Genomic DNA, 25,198 nt, shown 5'->3' with positions numbered 1-25,198 from the left:
ATGTGGGAAATCTTGATGTCATTCCCCCAGAAGTGGCATTTCAGGATATGAGCTCCGTTCAAAAAACAATATAACAAACTTGAAGAAAGAAAAACTGAAAAAAAAGCATAAAAAATCATCTTTAATGTTAAAACTTTTGAAATGCTGGGTAAAATACTTCACATTCGAACATTTTGTATCCTCTGAATTTGTTCTTCGAGGAAAGAAATATTTTATCTTCCAAGTGTCTTTGCAAGGACGTTCAATATTGAGTGTTGGATTCCCCACCTACCGCTCAGCTTTTGCTGTTTTTTTGGTATGATTAAAACAAACTCAAAGGCTGTGCACATCAGTCACCCATGGGTAACTTTTTCTTTTCAGTCTGCAGGGACACTACTGCGGAAAGAACCTGCATTCAAGGTGCAGCAGAAATTTAGAATAAAAAGTGTTTCTCATTCCAAGCTTCCTGTGTCAAATGAAACATTTAGGAGATTGTGGTGGATTTGTTTTTCTGAGGCAGGGGTTGGAAAGCAAAGCTGATCAGAGTACATAGATGTCCTCCTAGTTCCGAGCGCTGAGGAACTTAAGACAATGACCACAGCATGGCTTACAGCCAAGACAACATGGTTGAGGGACAACAAAAATCTTGAGTGACCAAACCATATCCAATCACGTCTCTGGAGAGACCTGTGGCTGTCCACTGATGGTCCCCATCTAACCTTACAGAGCTTTAGAAGATTTGTAGACAAGAAAGACAGAAAATCCCTAAAGACAGGTGTAAAAAACTTGTCCTGTCATACCCAAGAAAACTTGATCTAATAATCGCTACCAAAAGGTGCTTCAGCCAACCTGAATAAAGGGTCTCTTTTGTGTAGGGGTAAGATGAGCAGCGGAGGCAAACAAAATGTAAGATGGTTTGTGAGAATCACCTGGAAATATATGGATGTAGCCCCACTGCTAAATGTCTTGACTGTAGAAAAACTCAACATCCTATCAGCCTCCACAGCACGAGAGCCGTGGAACGAATGGAATCCATAGAATCCATGCTCTTATGAATTATATAGCACTCCTTACACATAAGTCCCTCTGATTCTTCTAGCTCATCCATCCTATCCTTCAGCAAACATGCATAGCCAATTATAGAATGGAGATACAGCTTTTTATCTCTTCTTCATCAGTCCTCTTTACCCAAATAATTTTTTCGTTCCTCCTCTGCATCCCTTGTGTCCTCTTCTAGACCTCTACGGGGATGTCCATTGTTGTGGTCGCTATACCTGACGGCTTCAGTGAGATCAGCTGGTCCCTGGTGTAAACTACACAATCAGAGAGTTGCTTCACAACACTAACATAGTCAAATGAGACCCTAGATAAATGTCATGTAAAGAATTGTTTTCAATGGGTGAGTTAAAGCATTTTTGATTGAGTTCCGCTTGGACCCAGTGGATTAGAGAAAAGGGCAAAACTTAAGTAATTGGAAAGAAATTGAACAAGCATGTTGACAGGAACTAGGGAAATAATGTACTCGAAAAAACAGAATTATCCTTTAAATTTGAAGCTATTCATCTTGAGGCCCCTGATTCAAACCTGTGTCTACAAGCATCCTGGTCAGTCATCTGCAGTGTGGAAACTCATCTATCAGCCACTGTACACTACATTTCCATGACGATGCATCCTTGTCTGGCAATATATTCTCATTGTTTAAGTGTAACTAAAATGGTCTATCCAGGTTTCTAAGTTGGAGCAAGCAAAGCCATCAATTTTGCTAATGTACCTCACAAGGGCAGGACGACATTGTTCTAAGAGCAACTATGAAGTTAAATTACGTGAGTAGCAACTCACCTCCTGGGCACTTTCAGCTTCAAGGTCTGTTATGAACCATTGTGATGAGGTGACCCTGTGTGGGATAATGAATGTTTTGTGGTAGCAATGTTAAGAGTAAAGAAAAATCAAAGCTGAACAGATATGACTTTTACTAAGAGGCTCGAACACCATCTAATAACGGTTCAGATGTACCGCAGAGGACTCATGTGCTAGGTCAAAGCCTCATGTTTCATGGTCCAGCTATTTCCCTGTCCCTTCCTTTCCATCCCTCTGCACACCTCTTCTATCCCTCTCTCACTCTCTCTGCCTGTCTCTTCCAAAATCTGTTCTGCTCCAGTGGACACCCTTCTTTAATCCTATCTGATGAGGACCCCCCCCCACACACACACTACCGCATAGAGAAATGTATGCTAATGTAACCCAACTGCAAAAATGGAAATTAGACTCGCACTCTTGCAACAGTCAGAGACAATGCAGCTGTGAAAGACGCAGCATTGTTCCACAACAAAACCCAAACAGGAAGATAACAACTTGTCAGATTTGATCAGTTATGAATTATGCATCAGTGGCCACTGAGTACAAGCGTTGTGCTTTTTGATGTGTCCCCTTTATCTCTTCATCTGTTTTAGCAATCACACACTGCTGTCGGGAATTCTCTTTATGTACATTTATATATGCATGTGTGCATAAGCACTGACTAGTAACTCTAGTGTGTATAGATCTCTGTGTGTGTGTGTGTGTGTGTGTGAGAAGTTATGTATGGATAAGATAAAGAGACAACTTATTTTTATGCTTGTGATCTTCAGAATAAAACAGCATATTGTAAATTTAGATCCAAGCTGAGTGACAGCAGCTCCTCCAGGGAAACCTTAGATGTAAGCACAAAGAAATGCTTATCGTAGATGCCTCTCCATACAGGCGAGTGGTTTGAGAAAGAGCTGCTAACAGGATTATGTCTTGCGTGTTCACCTTTACCCAGCAGAGGGTCAAGATCGATATGTGACTAATGTGATGAGGGAGGGTTATCACCCCTCGTCTTCTGCTTTCAATGAAGCTCCATTCACCGTGTGACTGTGAAGCTCCAGCGGAAGCTATGCAATTTTTTCTCCACTCCAAGCCCTACAGTTACAGATGGGATGTGACTGATATCATCCGACGTATCACAATTTGCAAATTTGAATCCATACTGTTTTGGGCAGATAGGAGCCTCAGCCACATTGCTGACGGATCGAGGTTCTTGTCGGTTACAATTCAGCGTGTGATTCTTGCTCATTTTCACTTACCTACAGTCCAGGACTGTAGGTGGCATGAGCTGAGCATTTCTCATTAAAATAGAAGAGAATCGCTCTGCTGTTTCTATTGTGCCCTGTAATTCCTCAGTGATGTATTCCTCCCCCATCCTGCTAATGTAATGGCGTATCAAATTCCGAACCCCCTTCGCTCCTCCGTTTCCTCCTTGACTGCGAAAGAGTCTGATTTCCAGCAAGTTAATGAAATTGTCACAGCACCTTATGAAATCGCCACCGTGTAAGCAATAACATCTGGCAGATAGATGGCGCATGTAATGTCCGCTGAGCCTCACTACACACAAGCCTGTTAATGAGCAGAGAGACAGGCTGACAGACAGGGATGTAGGCAGACAGAAGCAGACTGACAACACAGTATATTTTAGAGAGGGATGGGAGGACAACTGTGTCAATGTGTGAACAATAAAAAATGGGGAAAAAAATGATGAAAAGATCTTTTGAATTTTCACATATTGTGAGATTAATTGAAATTCGACAAAAGCTAGTGTTAGTTCTCGAACAAAATATCACAAATTTAATGAAAAAATTATCTTGTGCCATCAATTTGTGTATTTATCTGTGTCTGATGAAAGATGAAAGGGAGAGACACAGCAGAGCTGCTAGAGTTGGTCCACTGCATGAAGTTACTTCATGGAGCAGAAATTTTGAGTTTTCATCTAAAACAGTCGTCAGGTTTAGAATTTAATCTGTCAAATACTTCGTGTGTGTGTGTGTTGTTTTGAGTTATTAATCGATGATGACTGATCATGAATCCGGATCGCCCTGGTCACTTTAACCCTGATGTCCTGACTCTTCCCCTTTTTCATGATGTGTGTAGCTGTTGAATTACGTGCACACTGTGTCCTCATGTTTAAATACGTACCTTATAAACTCTAAAGCAAATCAACAAACAAAATAAACATCAGCACTGTTCAGGTCCTAATAACGTGTGATTAGTGTCTGTGTTTATTGTTAAAGTGCAAAGTGAGTGCATGTCAGCAGGGGAATGGAGGGAGGACACTCAGAAAGGAAACTCTGACTCGGTAAAAGAGAGCTGGATATTTAATGTGTGTCTGTCCTGATACCGAAGCAGTTGTGGTTATAATTATGCAGTGGCGAGACATCGCTGAAAAATGAAAGCAGCGGAAAACATGAATCGATTATGTTCTGTCTCTGCATCGATGCAGAGTCGTCCACGTCCGAATCGCGATGCATCGAAAAAAAGATCCCCACCTATAATTACTTGCTGTGATAATGAAATATTCTAGATAGGAAGACTTGTTACCATAGGATGCCGATGATAAACCTTCCTTTAGCATTAGTTATACGAATCTGGATGGTGCAACACAACTAGTTTGCTAGCTTCCTCAGTGTTATGCTCTCTCATCTATATGACCTCTGACTAATGAATGTTGAGGGAACAGTTTCCCAAAGCAGAAATCTTTTAAATCTATTTAGCCAAAAAAAAGTGTACTGTGACTCTACTGTAATCGCAGCAATTCACGTCATAATTTCCCCTCAATATAAATTCTGACCTGATTAACCATTTTGTCTTAAAAGTGAAGGTGTGGTATAGTGGAGGGTTCTGGGATAGGAAATATAATGTAATCTCTAAAGATTCTTGTATGCACTGTGCATTGATATAAATCTGCTGTGTGTTTCCTGTTCAAGCATCCTGCTGAGCAGTGCCCCGGCTCCTCTGCAGCCCTGACAGGCCTCTAACAGTCCCATGCTGGCTAACCTCCCAACCTGTCCTTCCAATGAGATGCCAGCTGGCCCACCGCCGCCACAGCTCCACCACAACCATCATCATCCAGGGGAGGCTGGTTGAGTGAAGACGGTGCATAGAGGGGGAGAGAAAAGGTTGGAGCTGCCAGTTTGCACCATCCTCACATGCTCACTGAGATGTTAAATCTGTCGTCGGCCTCTCTGTCGCTTGTCGCTGGCTCTCCGATTTGTATGCAGGCGGTGAGTTTAATTCATTGCACACCCCCTCCTTTACCCATTCGCTCATCTAGGGGCGCACTCACATCCCTGAGCGTCTCTAGCCCCACACTGCTCAGAGAATCATTTATGTTAACAACTGAACAATCAGCGAAACCTTGAAGCACCCAGCTATTGATGCGGCCAGCCTCCAATACTGAGAGTAATGCTACTTCTGCTCTTTAATGAAGCTCAGCCCGAGCAGCCTTTAATCAGCCAGAGAGGAAGAGAGGGGGAAATGATGTGATTATTTATTAATAAGCAGCACTCCTTGTGTTTTCACATGTTCTTTTGGCACCTGCATGTCCCATTAGAAGTGTTTGGTCAGCAGTGCTGAGGGCAGCACATTGAACCCTCCGTCACTCCATAATGAGGCCCCTCGCCGAATCCACAGTTCTGCTTGGCTGTGCTCTCCAGAGATAAACTCATCATGTTGACACACATACCCAGGACACCCAACACCCCTGACCCCACTGACACAGATGTGCCAGAGAACGAGCTCGTGCTAGAGAATACGCTCACAAACAATCTCATGTATCTGCTCAGACACGAGCACAGTATGTTTATATGAAGAAATATGGAAGTGATTACACGTTACCCACATGCATCATAATACCATGTTGCACTGCTATTCATTTCTATTTAAAGCCTCTGTTTAGCTATTTCTGTCTTGTTTTTAAGAGGTGTAGCACCGTGTGATTAGCAATACTCTGGTCAAAAGGTATCAAACAATCAAAGTAATCAGTTATTGAATTGTCACAGCAGGTTATAGAACAGGCTGCCAAATATGCTCACACCTTTTTTGCATTTATGTCCCCTGCACTCTGCAGCCAACCGTGTCTGTTCTCGTTTCACATGTATTTACAGCATATAAGTCCGCAGCATTGGATGACTGCCCAGCAATTAAATGACAGCTTGAAAATGTGATGAATGGTGATAGGAACTAACTGTTTGTTTATGGAGAAAAGACGGGTGATTGTAGTCTTCTATCCTCCCCGATCCGCCCACAAGTTCAGTTAATGTACTTCCAACATCCATGTGGCGTGTGGCGCAGACACAAGATGTGCAAAACAATGATAGCTTTATCTTCGGATGCAATTTGCATGAGCATCTGAGAATTAAAAAAAAAATCTAATTTCATAATGAGCTCCACAGGAGGATTTATGAAATTCGGGAGCTTGGAAATTCTACGGGGAAGTGAGAATTTAGCTACCGCTAACACCTACGTCTATGAACCTGAATTATCATGGAAATTATATCTCAGTTGCTTTTACCCAGTAATGAGAAATAGACACGGAATACCGGGAACACACACCGACTGAGCAGAGTTTGTTTCTGCATTAAATATGACTTCCTTTTTTACCGGCTATGTGCTAAGAGCAGATCACATCCCAGGCGCTGCTTTGGGTGAAGATTGAGATTTTTCAGACGAGGTCTAAGAGATGATGCTGTTTGATGAGATTTCGACAACCTCCCTAAACTTGTTCTCTGTTACTGAGGAGCTTGCAACATCATGAATATTTTAAATGTTGGCAGAGCACGTCAAAGTCAGCTCATATCACTCCCCCAAAAGCACACTTAACTGAAGGTTGAGTAAAATAGAACTTGAATCACCAACAGCAGACACTCAGATAAAAGCAGGAAAGAATATATACATGTCATTATTATTTATTATTAATATCTGGTACATGTGTTGATATCTGTGTGGTAATATATTATTATTCTTCCTTATTTGAACTTACTTAAACTGAAATTGATGAAACAAGGCTTTGACAGGCAGCATCACTATGCTGCTGAGCGTTGCAACATTTATGATGACAGCATGTGCAATGAACAAAGGTTTTCTCCAACCACTGACTTTACAGTCAAACTCCACAGACAGCAAAGCTTTTCATGTAGCTGAAAAACGAGAGTCTGGTCAAATGCATATCCATCCGCTGCCATAAAGTCAGCAGTAGCTCAATTCTAAACTTTCATGACGCACTGCAAAGAGATCGTTCCCCAAGGCCCCGTCTTCCTGGATATGTTTTGGCTGCTGCTGTCACACCCTGCAGCAAAGTTTGATGTGAAGTCCAGATGGGCAAAATATGTTAGTGTGAATCCGTTCAGATTGATCCTCAAATCAGTCTTTTAGTTCAGATAGGTAGAAAAGGAATACAGCAGATTACATGTTTTTAATATTCATTTGCTTTGCGTAATGACATTTTAAAGATACAAGCCACTGACTGTATATAAACATGGACGACATGATGGTTCCCTTCAATTGAAGCCAAAGCACCTTATAGCCCCCCTGGTAGCTGGCTCCAGTATAGGTTATAAACCTTTTACCTTGTCGTCCGTCTTTATAATCAGTCTACAGCTGTGTCTCAATTCAGGTGATGCATCCTTCAGAGGCTGCATTTGAATTGCATCGAAGCAGCGTGACTAGGCTGTCATGTTTGCAAGACTCCTTCAAATGCATTCGACAGATGAGTGCTTCCATCTCCGAGAAATGGTAAGATATTTCTCAGACCAACGTGTCCCACGATTCATTGCACTTCAGTGAGAAACCTTATTTTGAAAGAGGCGCCGGCAAGCTACGAGACGATGCTTGAGTATCACGCTTCATCTCAACCGAGTAGCTTACATGTATAAAAAAACAAGGAGTTAATATCGTACTTGAAATCATCAGGTGGTCAGAACAACCTCTCTTCAATAATTCGGAAACTAGTATTTCTGAGCTCTTAGCTACACAGCTAGATGAATCAGGAGGAAACAAATAAACCAGTCGGGACAATTCGGAAGAATAGCTAACTCATGTTTGTTTGTTCACCCTCAAAATAGAATAAAATGATAGATGTGATAATCAGTATCAGATCATCAATAACCTGCAGTCTTTGTTACGAGTATACATAAGGACCATGTGTCTGTGTGGGCTTCTTCTGATTTTCGGTGCCTTTCTACAGTCCAGACAGAATCAGACCAAGTCAAGTGGAAACTCTAAATTGCCTGTAGGTGTTAATGTGGATGTCTATATGTGTTAGGACTGCGACTGAATGAATGGTGACCTGCTTGGGCTGAATGCCGTATTTAATCAAATCTCCAAATAAAATGGAAGTCAAATCACTTTACAACACAGCATTACATAATAAAACACAATAGAATAAAAACATAAAAAAATACAAGGAAAAAGATTCAATATAAAATAATTAAAAAGAGTAAAATTTAATTAGAAAAGGAAAATAAAATAAATAAAGTTTTTGCCTAAATAAGTTGATCTTTAGTCGATTCTTAAAAATGGAAATAGACCTTGCGTGGCTAGTAGAACTGGATGGGATATTCCACGGTTGTGGGTCATAGAAGCTAAAAGCAGTTTCCCCGTTTTGTTTCATTTTCTGGGCCAGCTGGGCAAGCATCAGAGGAGCTGAATCATTTCAGTAATGTGGTTGGATCCCCCACATTTTTTTTCTTGTTGGGAAATGATTCATATCAAATAACTACCACAGTCTATTAGATAAAGTAAATTTCCAGGGAAGTGTTAATTATCTTTATAATAAAGGGAGAGAAGTTGTCATATACGTTCATGAACAAAATCTCACAAAGGACAATTTCTGGTAAAACATTTAAAAGCCCAAATGCCTGAAAGAATCGAGACAACTCTGTCTTAAAAAAAGCACGGCAGCAAACTCCTCACGCCTCCAAGCCAAAGACGATTAGAGTGAAATGGAACCTGATATAAAAAGTGTATCAATAGTTGACAACAGGACTCTAGAGTTTCCATTATTCCCCAACGATTGAAGAAAAATGCATCTGTCTCTCACATTTTATCATATGTGGCAAATAATCTCTGTGTTCCACTGTAGCTTGGTTTTTCCTCCAAGTTCTTTCTGCAAGACTTGAATGCACAAACATCGTAGTACACCCAAGTCGTCACTGTAACGTGGGAATTTAAAAATTTTTTTTCATCGGAGCAACTTTAACAAGTGTGTCAGCCAACACATGGTTGAAGGCATCTGCTATTTACGTCTACGGGATAACTGAAAATATTTTGATGTGAGGAGTTTGTAATCCGAGCAAATCGTAACTCTGCTTCTAATTATGGTTTCAGAATGATTTCTCGTGGTGTTCAAAAAACGTTAAAAGATACTCAGCAATGTTTAGAGACATTAACGCCATACGCCACAAGATCAGTGATTGTGATTTCCCTGGAATCTACCAGATCAAGAGTGTTACCATGGTGATGCACACTGGGATAGACTGCTGCCCCCTGTGACCCTGAAACGCGACAGAAAATGAAATCAGCTTCTCAAAACTTCATATTTTCAAAATCGGTGCGGCTGCTTGGAGCCACAGTGAACGAGCCCCAGTAATAAACAGCAATGAGCGCTCTGAAAGAACGCATTTATTTTAAACCAGAAGACAATTTGAAGAGAAGCAGGTGAGCAGATGGCAGAGTCATTATTACCCTACATCTGAACCACAGTGCAAAATAGAAAAGCCAATGGTTACACAGTGGCTGTTTCAAGCTTTGTTTGACCACTCGATTGCTTTTTAAAGTGGGCACATCAGAAGGCAATGTTGGGTGAAAATAAGGGGCACAACATTGTTTATTGGCCACAGATGATAGAATCATAAACTTGACTGAGTTCAAGGTAAAAACTTTTTTCTTTCAGTGTCCTATGGAGGGACCGTGTTCATGTTTCATGCTAAAAAATGCACACAATCTTGCATATATTAAAAAATAAATACATACATGATGAATTTTTTATCACTTTGTGTCACAAAAATCAACTGGATGTTTTTTTCTGCTGCATGGAGCCAACGCAGAAAAAGTGATTAGAATTCAGCTTCCATGGAAGTGAATATCCAGCCATGTAAATCAAATCTGCTGGCTTATGAAGGAGAGGCAACAACAATTTTGAGAGCAATATGCAATATTCATTGTTCATAAATAATTAATTTGTTTGCTCGCAACTCAGCTTAAAGTGATTGTGGCCCTTTTTCATTTCACTGTGTATCTATGGCATACTGTCCTGCTGAATGGAGTGACATTTGTATTTCATTCACACACACCACTTTACCCATACTTCATTGCTTTCTACTATTGCCCCTGGCCCCTCTGTGGTTTCACAAAGAGCTCTGTTCCACTATGAGGCTTTTACGCAGAATCACACGTAGGATCAGCGGCAGATAAAGAAAATAATAACGCTGTAATGGCATCTTTCACATGAAACACCCAATTATACAAATCTGTTATACTCACATGTACACACCGTGATTAGTAATAGCATTTCTGGTAGAGATTGGGTGTGTCATTTAGTGCTGATGCGAAGTTGCCAAGATAAAAACCAACAACCAAAGTTAACTTTTGAATGAGGATTTCCTCTGTGTCACTCTTTAGCTGTGATTTCAAGTGGAGTTAGTAATGTAATTTACTGTCTGTCGAGTGCAGTGTGTGGTGTAATGAATGTACCCAGAATGAGATCTGTTCTGGAGATTTCTTTTCCTGCCCCAGTACAGCCAAGGACACGAAGGCTAACATGGGCTTCACTTTACCTTCTTTACAGAGAGATAATTACATTCTCAGACACTGAGCCAAGTTGTGCTGCATACTAAACCGTGAATCACATTTACTATGCATTTGAAGGGTTTTTAAATTGGAAACCTGATTGTACTCTCTTAGATCATGGTATTTGTGATAAGGACTGTGCTGAAAACACACACGGCTGTGCTTTACTGCTGCCATTCAGGAAACAAACCTGCTCAGGTACTGATAATTCTCCCCATTACAAAAAGATACTTATTTTTCCTTAATTTCCCTCCGGGGATGAATAAAGTACTCTATCTATCTATCTATCTTATTGTTAGTATAAAATATTTACACCTATAATCTGTACATAATTTGTTTCTGTACATTTCTGTATATGTGTTTACCTCTGGAGCATCAGTGAATTAATGCCAATATTATTTAACACAGCTGTATTTCTATGAAATCTCATATTATTGATTAGTATTTATAATAAGTCACAATTGCAGTGACATATTATACAACAATAATTCATATTACACTATACTTTACTCTCCATGGCAAGTGAACAACCTCTAAGGCCACAAGATGAGCCGAGCCTCTTTTAATGTCATTTCCAATTTGTGCTAAATGTGGTGCTAATCCAGTGTTCAGCTACATGCGGCATCTATTGCACATTTGTCCGTCCTGGGAGAGGGATCCCTCACTTGTGACTCTCTCTGAGGTTTCGATGTTTTTTTTCCCCTGTGATTTTTTGGTAGTTTTTCCTTATTCTTGTTGAGGGTTGAGGGTTAAGGGCAAGCCCATTGAGACAAATTGTCGCTTGGGAATATGGACTATATGAACACAATTTAATTTTTTGATTTATTCATGATCGCTTTCCCTTGCTCATGTAATAAATACAATTAGCAGTCAATCTTAATTTATAATTTATGTAATTCTGATTGCATTGGAAGATTCAGATCTTTGTTTGCTCAGCAACAAGACAAAGCTTTACTCGTTATTACCTGCCAAAGGGAGGACAATGTTATGCAATCCTTGGGAAAGATTACTGACCCTTTGAATTACACTGCAGACCAGACACTGGTCCAAACGTCAGTCTAATTTTAACAACTTGATGCATGACAGCTAAAAGACAGATAGCAACAAACTGTGGATCAGCTGACAGACTGACAGGCTTTGAATATTCCTTGGAATGATCTGCATGAAGAGAGCAGCATCTAATCTTTCTGACATTTATGAGAAACAACAGTGGAAGGTCTCAATTGATCTGTGTTCCCATTATTTATTGATCTATTGGCTTGAACTCTTTCCCTTATCCATTTCGCTGGTGGTCACTGACATCTGCTAACGTCTACAGGCGATTGGCAACTTAACTCGAGTGGAAGAACTTCAAATACAAGGGATATTCAGCATCTTGTCCTTTCTCCAAAAAGAATCATCCAGCTAAGCTATCTATAATTCCCTTTATTTTCATTATTCAATTATTTTTTAGTTTGTTATTTTATACTCCAAACTTTTATTGTCCTTTTATAATTTTGTAGAATTATCTGCATTGTCAAATTAGTCTAAACCTTAAAGCTCAACAATTTCTCACATCACCTTTTACCCAACATTTTGTGTTAATATATTGCTAATAATGGCTAAATAGGAAGAGGGGAACATGTTAATTAAAAATAGAACAGAGCAGATTTTAGTGATACATTACTGCTGTGACATTAATATCAAGAAAATCTTCTGCAGTGTTTTGATCATCTTCAGACTCATTTTTGTGTTTTCTTTAAAATGAAGATGTAATAAATCTGAGTTGTCTGTTTATGAAGTCAGGTAGTGGGTCCTTTAATTTGTATAGTAGGTCCATACAGCTTATGTAGCATGCCATGTTAACTCTCTGCTGTCTCACCAAAACAGCCGAGACAGAATCAATCTGATGAGTTGGGCCAAATCACTTGGGAGCACAGCTGATCAATAGGCCAATAGGAAGTTCTCCTGTGTTAAAATGGATAGCTGCAGTAAGGGAGACATAAAAGGTTTTCTTAATCACAGTATAGACAGATGAATAAAGTGATTGGTGAGGATTTTAATCAGTCCTTTTTAAGGGTGTCATAAAAAGTCCATTGTCCTCTTATGAGCAAATATTTTGTGATTTACAAACTTGTTTAAGCTGAGCTTTGCACTTCTCACACAGTTTTGGGTGAATTTTATCAGGCTCGTAATGCGAAACTAACATTACACCACTTCAGTGAATTCATTGACAAGTCAACCTCTGAGACCAGCCCTGATATCTCACTGGGGACCATGACAAAGGCCCACAGTTTCTGTATTCTGACGGCATCTTTATACCAGCTGCCATGAACCGCTGCACCTCATTGTGAAATCTATCTCTTTTCACCCCAGTTATGTGTGTAAATACTGCCGACAGGCTTCCTGCCGCCGTGAATACCGAGTGTGTCAGAGCGCCACTACCCAGGGAAATCGGGGGGTGTCTGAGGGAACATTTGTAGAATGGAAACACACATGCCTGTCGGAACTGCCTTTTGTTTTTATAGTTGGGCTCAGGCTTGCCTCTCAGCTTGAGATCCTATAGACTAAACCAAGTTCAAAAAGGCTGTGCTGAGGATGAGTCTTTCCTCAACAGAAAAATAAAACACTGAAATCTAAACGGAGTCAGCTCTTTTCATCTGGAAGGGCATGAAAGAGTATTAAGAACAAATGCAGTCGATATCCCATACATAAAAGAACTTGTTTCCTTCTTAGAAGATCAACGCAGCATGTGCATCAACCCATCAAGTTCTTATCCAAATAAAGACTGCATCTTTTAGGGCTGTCACTTTTTATTTGAAATTCGTACATTCTTTCAGACGTAGGGAGGAACATTTGTATTTGACCTGTAATGACCCAGTTGAATTCAGAATATACTGTCTGGAAGCGCATCATACCATCTTAAGTAGTTTGTCTTCTGATCCAGTAGAGGAAGATCACTGTTAGCTTGACTTATTACATATCCTCTTGACCTATAAATAAAGTCAGTTAGTAATGTTATGTTGTTTTGCTATAAAAATGGAGGACAATCATGACACTAGAGCATCTGAAAAACTGCGTGTTGAAGTATTTTGGGTTCTACTTTGTAGATGGCAAAGTACAAATCAAAGATGGGGCTGTTGTGTCATTTTTATACCGTGGTCGAACGTGATTTCTGGAAAAACTCACGAGTCATGGCTGCTCTTGTTGGCTGTACTTTTACAGGCTGTCCCTTTCTCTCCAGAGGGACTCAGATCAGCTACATGCAAGGCATTGCCTCAATATAAACAAATCATAACATGGAGAAACTAAATCATCTGCCCCCTCTAAAATTTTCCTGGCAGCATGGAGGTGACCTACTGTATTTTCTAATTGAAACCTTCGTCAACACAGAAACACGGGGCGATGCTGGGGTGTGCCACGTGAATGTATAATGTAGTGAATATTATGGGGTGGGTTGGCAGGAAGGCAGGCAAGTGCAAATATTGAATGACAGCCAAAAATGTACATCCCATATTCTCATGGGTGCTTGTGCTGTGGATGTTGCCGATTTCAATGGCATGCTTAATAACGCTTCAGGTTGTTCAGAGAAGCCTTTTGAATCCAAACGCTCAAGCCCATGTCATTTCTGTCTCCCTATTCCCTCAGGGTGCGCTGAACGAGGTTCTCTTGTTTGCCAGACAAAAGTTTAAAGTAATCATTCACTTCAAATGACATGTTCGCCGAGTGATGCTGACAATTTCAATGAAGCAACATCGAGTGGACATAAGTGAGCATTGCAGGATGGGCGCCGGGCTACAGCAGTTTAAGAAATAGTTTCCACAGGTGGCCACTGGCTGATGACTTTTAAGGCAGTGAGATGGAAAAATACATGCTCTTCCATTTGAGATTTGCTCATGTGTGATGACAACCAGAGCCGAATATTGTCAGAGTACCAAAGCCATAACCCTATCATGTTCTTTCTCACACACTCATTTAGACAAACACACAAACACACACTCCTCTCTGACGTCATTTAGGTCTTTGAAGAAGAATGCAAAGCCCAGAGAGGCTTCCCCAAATGCCAAATTGTCCTGTTTGATACCATATCCAACACCTCATCCATTTTATGACTGAAAACATTTCATGAAATGTCATTCGGCTTCAACTACAATAGTGCTCAGGGCATATTATATTTATGAAAAGCCATCGTGATGCTACGTGTAGACTGTGCTCACAATGGGCGTCATAATTGCATTCCTTCTAATGTCAGTGCACTGCAGTAGCATTAGACATCTTGAATGTGAAAGGCTACATTAAATTGCGCAAGGGAAGGAGAAGGCTCAGAGCAGACTCACAATAGGCAGATGGAGGGTTTAAGTCTTAGCTCCCTCCTTCTCCTCTCCATATTGGAGGGGTGATGCAGAAGTAGGGAAACAAAATAAGAGTAATCGTATTTAGTTAAAATTTAAATTATGTGGTAATTATTGTGGAAAATCTGCTGGTCAGTGAGAAACTCATCAGTGAAGAATGTGTTCAGGAGCCCTTCAATGTCTTATGCTGGAATATTTATTGAAGCTTGGCCAAGGAGAAAATCTGAATCCATCAATACAACAACTTTGGATGATGTCCCCTCATATTCTGAAGTCTGCTTTCTTTTGGTCACAATTTAATACCTACTGATCATTAATCTATGGGTCTGCTTGCTCCTGAACAATTGAATGTATTTTTCTAATTCTGGAGACAGTATTTCCTGCTTAGGCAGTCTCATATCTGTGGTGTCTGGGGAGTGAAGCCTTTGACCTTGGCCAAACACGACAGTCAGCTGCACTATGCCTTAGAGAGAGGAGAGGAGATAGTCTCCGAAAAAACAGTAATCAGAATACAGTTGTCTGCATTTTTAACTACAGGAGCAGTTGTACTTGATCTGAATGCTTAGTTTGGTTAAATGCCTTCTCCCCGATGAGCTATCTACTTAGCCTAATTGACTAGTCGATAGCAGGACAATCTTTTTAGCATTGTCAGCAAAGCAGCTAACTAACTAACAAATGCATAGAAAACCACCACCTATTGACCAATCAGCTCTTCTGGAAAATGTCATCATCACTTGGAGCAGACCCTAAGGAGCGCGGTGTGCGGATTATGAGAGGGTCTTTTTTAGGAGGGTTGAGTGTCCTTTGGCTTCACCCTAAAGATGCTGTAGATGAGCGACCCTCATTATTCATGTCTTCTTTATTTCATTTTTTCCTATTTGCTGTAGTAAAGCATCAAGCCATTTCATTGTGCTTTTGTATACCAACATCCTCCTACAACAGAGACTGATGGAAGCACTAAAGCTTGTGCCGGTTGTATTTATAGGATGTGAAAGCAAGCCCACTTACCACTTTGAATTAAGCTTTTGTACATACTTATACTATACATTTGCTCACAAATCCATTTGACACCACCAGGGTTACAGCAAAAAGAATAAGGCTAAAATTGCCATACAAGCAATAATACATCCAAGAACACATTCATTTAGTGGAATACACAAATGTATTTATGGTTTAATGATGGGGCAGTAAGCTTATTGACTTACGGATTCACACAGTCAGCAGTTGCCAGCTACACTTCCTGCATTTGGGAGCTGCAAGTGTTGCTTAAAGCTTAGGTTATATGTAAAACTTTTTTTTTTTTTCTTGTTTTACACTTTGCTCTCTTTAGATCAAATATTCAGCTCTGCTGACTGTGGATATGTCCATGGTTGTGATTGGTCATATGCTGCAAATTATTGCTCCTTTTATGTGAACATGCTCTGGTAGCCATGGGTTGACTTATCTAGTTTATAACCTTCATTGTATGACAGCTTAGCAAGACATGCTTTGGCGAACAGGCCTCTGGGTTCAGTCTACTTTAGGCAGCAGAATTGTGTGTATGCCACATTCAGTCAGTTTTACATGCAATAATAATGTATAACAACATTCAAGTTATCCAATGTGTTTAACTAACGATACTCCCTTTGACTAATCTGACAGAGTATCTTTTAAATTACATTTAAGGCCATGCAATCTCTGGGTACACTAAAAAAAACAAATGTTAAGCAGCAGGGGGCTTTTGCTGTACTTTCTTCCTACTCTGTATATATATATATATATATTTCATTGTGCAATACCAATTTTGCTTAAATATGAAATGAATTTTCAGAAAACTTTAGCTTTAAACTGTGCAAGAAAACATCTTACTTGGTGCATTATTGAAAATATCAAGGCAGGCCTATTTATAATACTGTATTAAGATAAATGCTGATAAATTGTCATCATGTTTAAAACAATTTTATACCACTGATATAATAATATTATAGTCATGAAAGTACACCCTTTCAAAGAACAATTAACTTTTACTTCTAAATTCTATAAATATATATATAAATATATATATGCATATTGATTAATTTTTCTTGAGAACTATCAATATTGCAGTTGTGGGAGGTTGGCAATTAAAATGAATTATATTGCTTCAACCAGCTGTCATGGTTCTTAGAGAAAGAGTCTTTACTGCAAAAAAGACAATCCAAACAAAATCCTAGCAGACAAAGTACAAAGGGTCGGGCTGAGGCAAAATCCACCCCCCAAAAAAGAAAAAAAAACACTGACAAGGTCCAAAACATGATCCGGATCAAAATAGGCAAGTTAAGAACAGAGTGCTGGAAAGCTAAGGCACATGGCTCAAAGACAGTCTGACAGCAAATATGTGAGAAAGCAGTTTATATAATGGAAAGCAGGTGAGTGGTGGTGGTAGTGTAGCGTAAGCATCTGAAATCAGAATAAAACCACATATGCACGTGTTGGTTTTGTTTCCATGTACTCTGGCTTCCTCATATGGTCCAACAGGTTAAATGGAGAATCTAAATTGAGAGTGTGAATTGCCTCTGTATGTCATCCCTGCGATTTGCTCGAGACCTGGCTCTTGCCCATAAACTCAATATAACAACACGTCTCCACTTCTTCCCACTATTCAGAATTGAAGCTACCATGCCCCAATGAAAAACTTCCATCTTGCTCATTCGGTCCATGTTTTATATTCAGTCTATGCTCTCACCCAATGTCAGCTGGGATTGGCTCATATACCCTCAAAGTGTAAGTGGTATAGATAATGAATGGATGGATGAATGCATAAACAACAGGACTGAATGAAAGAAAGAATACATGAACCTCGTGGAACTAAAAGTATCTCACCAGCAATTTGTTTAAAGTAAATTCAAGTCAACACTCAATATTAAATGACTTCTTTAATGGAAGTTTGTATTTAGTCATCTGGGAATGAAAGCACCGTTTTTCTAACACCTGCACAAACAGATGCATGTCTCCTCTCACAGACTGGGAGGGAAGAGATAAAGATATAGAGCGAGAGGTAGTTAACCGTACTGAATTAAGGAGAGGACAGAATTACAGAGCTCTCCATTCCTCACAAGACCAGTTATTTGTAGAAAATATGATCTGAGACATTTTAAATAATTACAGTTGCGATCTCTTCTGCTCCAAGGACGCCACACTAATGACACTATAAAATGGATGGACAAGATTAATCATTTAGATCCAAAAAATTAATTTATAATGGCCAATATTAAAAACTAAATTCATTTTACTCCCCCATTTCACCATGAGGTCCTCATCTATGGATCATATATTGACAGCTCTTCTGAATAACGATGATGGAAATGTAATGAGGCGGATAAAGTAATCATGATGTCATCTTTATATCTATTTTTTAAACAGTGAGTACGGGCAATCAAAATGATAGCCTGGTCAATAATCTGACATAACTCCAATGAATGCAAGATAATGGATTCATTTAATTTAGCCCTGTAGAGGGCGCCAAATCACCCTTTGGTGCTCACTAAGTCACCTCCCAAGCTGATCCCCAGCTGCCTGCAAAAGGCAGCCCTTTAAGGACAGCCTGTGCCTCCGATTAAATAGTTTTACTTTGCTTTATAGGAAACATTTACTGTTTAGCACAATTTACTTGTTTAAGTAATGTTGAAATTTTTGATAGGATGATGTGATGCTGAAATCTGGTGAGCAATCTGGCTTTAGTGTAACTTCTAAATGATGGCAGCTGGCAGCTGAATAAAAAAGGCATTACAATATGATTATTAATCGCCATAACTCACAGTGAACCCTAATCGAGTGCTGATACATAGCCACATGCCTTTGTTGGTTGTTTGACAATGGATCAAACTGTGGCTCCTGACATTTATCCCCATTTGTCCCAAAAGTAAAATAAAGTTAAATTGTGTTGCTAGGAAACTACTGTAGTTCAACTTTTAATTTTTTCTTAAGATCCTGCTCGCGTTTGATATTGTAACCCAACACTTCAACGGGAAATAAAATTAAGTGTATTCACAATGAAATGCTTTGTAAGACCATGAGTCATTAAAGTACGTGGAGGACAATGGCGAGAGTAAATCCACTGGTCAGAAAACTCTTCACTGCAGTTTCTTTCACTGAGATATTTCTACTCTGTAAAAGCGAATATAATGAAATGGATTTTTTCCCCCCCGTTTTGCTGGAGCTCCCCTGGAACTGCCAGCAGGACCCCTGAGGGCCTACTGGGACCCTATTTTGGAACCACTTAGCTGTTACTCTTTAAAACTTTTAAAGTTATGTACTGCAAAAAAGTTTACAAAATATGAAGGCCTGTGGCAGCAGCAGTGTGTGCTCGGACTCACGCGGAGAGATCACAGTTTCAAGCCAGAGAAATTAGATGTAGCAGATGAATGCTAAATGATGAACTGCATCTCATCCTCCCTGTCTCAAGGGCTTACATGTTAAACATGGGTGGGGGGGTTAAATGGCACGGTCAAAAAAATGGTCAATGGTCTGTATTTATATGGTGCTTTTCTAGTCTTGATGACGGCAGCACAGTGGTGCTGTGGTCAGCTCCTGATCCTGGTTCGAATCCAAAATTTCTCTGTGGATTTTGCATGTTCTGGTTGCTGTTTTCTCTCTGGCTTCCTCCCACAGTCCAAACACTTGCAGATCCGTGATTATGTTGATTGGAGATTCTCAATTGACCATAGATTTGAACTCTGCCACACATCATTCAAACTGCTGGGTCCGCTGCATCAGAGGCAATTTTGGGGATTCAATCCCCCCCCCCGAATTACGCCCTAAGAGTAAACAAGCTACTTTCAGACATGCACTGCACTCCGGACAATCTCCGGACATTCAGCAGCGCACACTGTTGATTACAGAGGTCTGTCAAAGCTGGAGCTCCTGGATTCCAATGGTCTCTCTCTCGCTCTCTCTCCCTCTCTCTCTCTCTCTCTCCCAGCATCCTCCAGCAGCTGCGCCTCTCATGCCTCCTTTCCTGACGCCGAGCGAAGCCTCTCCCATACAGATGAGCGCCTGGGAGCCACGCACCTCTTGACGTAGCCACAGACCGTTTGCGGTGCCACTCGGGCTCCGTCAGCACGTATTGCGCAACGTGAGCGCTGCTTAACTGCATCCGCGGCGGGGAAACATCCTGCTCCCACCGTCGCGTGAATCCACCAGGAAAAAGAACAAGTGGTCTCGCAACGCCGAGACGACACCTCCGAGGAGCTTGGAGGAGAAGCCGTGCGCCGCCGCTGCTCACCGGACTGAACCATCCCCTCGTCGCTGCCGCCGGGAGAGATGAGTTGAGCGCACAGCGTCGGCGGTGCAGTCGTGATGGGACTGTGAGAGCGCACGATCCTCCACCGCGGTAAGAATCGCCAACAGCAGCTTGACGACTTTATCCACCAGGACATTATGGGAACGGTGAGAATTTGAGTGAGGCTGCAGCTGATGGCTTCGTTTGACAGCGTGCAGTCAGTGCAGCAGCAGCAGCATCCGCGGAGCGAGCCGTGGCCACAGCTGGAATAGAGAAGCAATGTCCGTGGGTACCGAGCCTCCCTCAGCCCGTTGTCAGCAGCGTCTGTGTGCGCCCACGGTTATCCGCCCCGGGGGTTTTCACTAAAGACGAGACACACACTGTCCCCCCCTGTGAGGAGGAGGGCATCCACCTGGAGGCGAAGAGAGGTCGCTGTTTGAGATAAGGCCGGGCTTTCTGCAGCGCCTTCCCAGCATCCTCCGGCGGCGCCTCTGTGCCGCCAGCGCTGCGCTTTTTGACTTAATGGTACTGGACATCCAAACCATCCCCACCTGAGTCTTTAAATACCTTCACAGCCACAGTCAGTCGACGTGAGGACCAGAGCAGCGCCGCGTCTATGCACCTCACTTAGGCTGCACCTCCCCGGAGAGGACTTCTTGCCATTGAGAGCTGGATATGCAGAGATTAACGTGAAAGAAAGGATGGATCTAATTATCTGTGTTTTGGGGCTGCTGGCGCTGATCGTGGAGGGCATCCTATGCCAAGGAGTGTATGGTGAGTGTGTGCTTCTCCTGACACCAAAATGTGATCATGACCTTGTAAAAACAGTGATGCACATAAATCTCCCCTCATTGCCTTTAGATTCACAAGGTCCTGTGATAAAACTGGGAAAAAAATCATGCAGCATCAGCTCATGTGAGGTTGACAAACCAGGTCTGAAAGTCACGTTTGAGTGAGGGGCTCCGAATGTTTTCTGCAACCCTGAGGTTATACAGCAAATCGTGTGTGCAGCCAATCATGCACAGCCCCTTTTATCATCCAATCCATCACTCAGGATGGTCGGTGAGCTGGCTAAATTTAGTAGTGCTTGCTCATAGATTACTGCACTGGGACCTGGTAGAGCCGTCTTGAAGCGTGTCGCCTCCTCAGACCGTTCACCTGCATGCATGTAATGTGTTAGTTATTATTTGGATGGTTGGCTTGGCCTGGCACTGTGCTGTAACGTTTAGTAGGCAGAGTCAGGAGTGATTTTATGTGGTTGATCTGTCTACCTCTTCCTTAGGTCGGTCTGAGTCTCTCTCTGTCACTCCCTCTCTCTCTCACACACACACACGAACACACACACACAGACACACACACATTTCCGTCTCTTACCCTGTCTGCTTGTGCAACCAGTGGCACAGATGTCTCCTATGAATTGTCATCCTCCCAGCAGCAGCAGCAGCACAGTGAGGAAATAATGATTCATGTGCACTAACATTGGACCAGGGAGGAAACCTTGAGGCACACAGACCTGACCTGTCGGCAGTGACAGTGGCTCTGACCAAAGCAGAGATTGTGCCGGGCCAATGTGAGATCAAGTAGGGATGTGGGATGCTGTAAGTCATGGGTCATTGCCAAGCACTACATAGATCTTTTGTCCCCATGATGTGTGTGCGAGTGTGTGTGCTGACATGATGTAGCAATAAAAGGTAACTGTGAGTCAGACAGGAACAGTCGTGGTGCTGCACCTGACCAATGATGCACCAGGATTCTTTCCTTCCATTTGCTCTAGAGGGGGGGAAGTGAATTAAAGAATTACACAGCACATGTCAGGGCAATGATTGCTCACATATGTGCACAGTTATTCATATTACTGCAAGTCTCATGTTCTAACACCTGTTTCAGAGACATTTCATATCTGTTAATGTGTGGCTGATATACTTATCAATTTAGCCTCATCTTCAAACCACTCAGTACTCATTCAGCAGTCTAAGATTATGCCTGTATAGGAGCTGTTTGGAGTTGGTGAATTCCTCCATGTTATGCGTTAAGCCACAGGGCATCGCCTTTCGTAAGAAATCATCACATCTACTCAATTCCATATCTTCCTCATCTTTGTCTCTCCCAGGCAAACATATATTCAGAGATGGGCACGTCACTTACCATCAAAACTCATCACGTGAACGTCAGATCAAAGCTGCTGATTTCTTGGTGTGAGGGAGTGCTCCGTGCTACAGTGTGTGCGTGCAGATGAAGACGCAGGCTCATTAGGATGTATCATATCTCATAATTCTCAACATGGTGTTGCTATAGTAGTATGTGTGGCTTTGTGGGCTTAATGCAGCAGCAGAGGAAGAGAGGCTGGGATGTATCAGATGGAATTGTTTGAGTGTGAATCTGTCCTCATTTGTGATTGTGTAGTTCTATATTCTTTCCATCACCATTGTTAAACCAATTCTCCATTATTTGTAATTTCCTTTCATTTTGCTGCTTTATTTTACAAAAACAGCAAAGGGCTAATTGTAGACAGTTGCTGCACATAGATGTTTTGGACTCCAAGCTTACATCATATTCTTGTAAATGGTGAGGAGCACCTCATGTTTAAAGCATACAGCATTTCTCCAGAGAGCTGGCCTGAATGAAAATGGCAAAGTTCAGAAGTCAAAATTTATTATTGATAGTGGCAAAAATCAGCATGCATGCTGCGTCACCTCCCATTCTACTCACTGAAGGTTTTGACACATGAAGGGAGCTGGTGTGGGTCAGTGAAATGGAGTATTGTGCACCACAGGTGAAAGGCGGCGAGTGCGTGACTGAATAAATGAACTCTGCGAGAGGATAACATATAATGGTGCCAAGTAACTTGGAAGTGTTAGAGTTTTATAGAGGGCAAGGCCTGAGTGCACAGCCACAGCCGTATTTTGAAAGTGGAGGACCATACAAGGGTCGACTTTCTTATTTTTCAAATAAGAAAACATGACAATAATTACAATGACTACCACCAGACAAATAGTTTGTCGCACTAAAAGCATCATATATCATTTGGCCTCCCTGATTGCCATATTAACCCAACAGCAGATGAATGGGGGAGTTTGCGAAAATGAGATTTTCTATGATTATTTTCATCCACTAACATCAGTATACATCGTCGCTGCAGACTAAATGGTGGAATCATGATTCGGTAATGAAGAAATCACATACTAGTGCGTTAAGTGGTGCTGCCACAGTCATTAAAGAGGATTGATGAAGGCTAGTCATCCCTCCATGACTCCAGGCCACAGAGGGAAAAAGAGAAGCACCTCTGAAGTGCAATATCTGCTGCACTCCTTCTCTCTTCCATCCTTTCCTTTCTTTTCCCTTCCTTCCTTTGAGTCTATGTCTTTCATTGACCACACACTCTTCTCCTGGAGACTATTCCTTTATCCTGATCTGTGCTCATCTCCTATGTTGCTCTCCAGAGCTTTGATGGTCCCATATCTGCTCCTCCATCATAGCGATTGGAAATGTCCCCTGATGTGCCCACAAACCAGCTAAATATTCTCAAGTAACATGGAATGTGTGATGATGCTGCACTAAATAATAATATGAAACAGCTACAATTGAACATGAGTCTTATGATAGTGTTGAAATGTGTTTGTGCTCGTTACTTTATCTGCAGATGTACCGCCCTCAGTATGTTCTCTTCGCATCAAAGTCAGTCGACGACAACCTCCATGGGATGTGCAGATGTTCCTGATCTCATTTTGTGTTATGCTACTGAAGAGAGAAGAAAAAAGTTCCTACTGCTTTTACTCCCACCCCACTTCTCTCTCTCTCTCTTCACTCTCTCCCTCTCTCGCTCCCACTCGTTTGCATTGAAGTCCAAGCAATTGCTGGGGTTTCTTTTCATGAGCCCCGGTTCAGACGCTTTGGCTTCTAAGCTATGCAAATGCATTCTGCCAGTGAAACTAAAGCCGTCTTTGTTGGTTCTCAGAGGCCTCCTCCACGGAGTCCTTTATCATTCCCTTGGATCGGGACCCTCACATTTCCCACCGTAATGAGACCATGGATAACTCTATCTCTTCTCCTCCCTCTCACTCTCGGTCCCTATCTCCCTGCCTGTCTACCTCTCTCTCCTCTGCCTCTTCCTCTTTCATCCCCGGGGGAACACCCAAACGGACGTCTACAGTGTATGTGCTTCAATCAGAGACAAATGAGGATATACAGCTATACAGCTTGGCGGAAGAAGTAATTCGTTGGAGTAGAACAGCGTGTTGTGCACGTTGGGGATTACTACGTACCCCTGGGTGGGGCTTCAGATAGCACCAATTTAATCATACTGAATGTCAGTTCTCTTTGGACCCAGTCCTCTGAGACTGACACTGAACACACACTGCAGAGACAATGTTTGAACTTTAAGTCTGAAGCATGCTGCTAAGTATTCTCTGCATAATCTTTGACAGTTTTGCTTAAATTCTCTAATACAATGCGATTAAGGTGACACAGATGTATTTTATTGTGCTGGATTTTGGGAACCAGACTTTAATCATGTTCACAAATTAAAGTTTAGCAGTGCATGTTGAAAAAGCCAGGGGACCTGTTAAACTTGTCAACAGAGGCTGAGGGATCCAGAGTCTTACCTGGGTCAAGCTCACAATGATGTCACTATGACATCATCAGGGTTCTTTTCTCAGACTTTATGGCTACATCCATACCACTGCACTTTCATTTGATAACGCACAACTCTGGAGTTGTAGAGCCACTAACACGTTCACGCTAACAGAGAAGTTTGGCTCCACTGGACCTGTTTTAGTCAGAAAACTTAGGCTGTCTGGATAGAAATGGAGATGTTTGGAAACAAAAATGTAGACACTTGCTGGTAGGGTGTTGTTGGTCACAACGTAGCCTTCGCTGATTCATCAGGCTGTTATCACATGACTCCCTTCCTGAAGAAAACTGCCGTCAGTCTTGGGTGCCAGTGTAGAACACAACATAGATAATTAATTACAAGTGTTGCTGACCCTGTTGTCTTTGCTAACAGCTGTTGTGC

General features: G+C 41.6%; 1 protein-coding gene across 2 annotated transcripts in view; it reads left to right on the top strand.

The window, feature by feature from the left end:
* LOC109632544 (MAM domain containing glycosylphosphatidylinositol anchor 2a) overlaps nt 1–25,198 on the top strand; it is a 240,666-nt gene that overhangs the window by 55,966 nt on the left and 159,502 nt on the right. For both annotated transcript variants that reach the window (XM_020091880.2, XM_069514662.1), the window contains exons 2-3: nt 4,758–5,054; nt 19,888–20,961. In XM_020091880.2, coding sequence (XP_019947439.1) covers nt 20,889–20,961 — 73 coding nt within the window. In that variant the 5' untranslated portion in view covers nt 4,758–5,054; nt 19,888–20,888. The remainder of the gene's footprint in view (nt 1–4,757; nt 5,055–19,887; nt 20,962–25,198) is intronic.

This window comes from Paralichthys olivaceus, chromosome 19, assembly GCF_024713975.1.
Source record: "Paralichthys olivaceus isolate ysfri-2021 chromosome 19, ASM2471397v2, whole genome shotgun sequence".
In the NCBI taxonomy this organism is placed as follows: Eukaryota; Metazoa; Chordata; class Actinopteri; order Pleuronectiformes; family Paralichthyidae; genus Paralichthys; species Paralichthys olivaceus.
The sequence above is the reverse complement of the archived record's forward strand: the minus strand, read 5'-3'. Positions and strand labels throughout refer to the sequence as shown.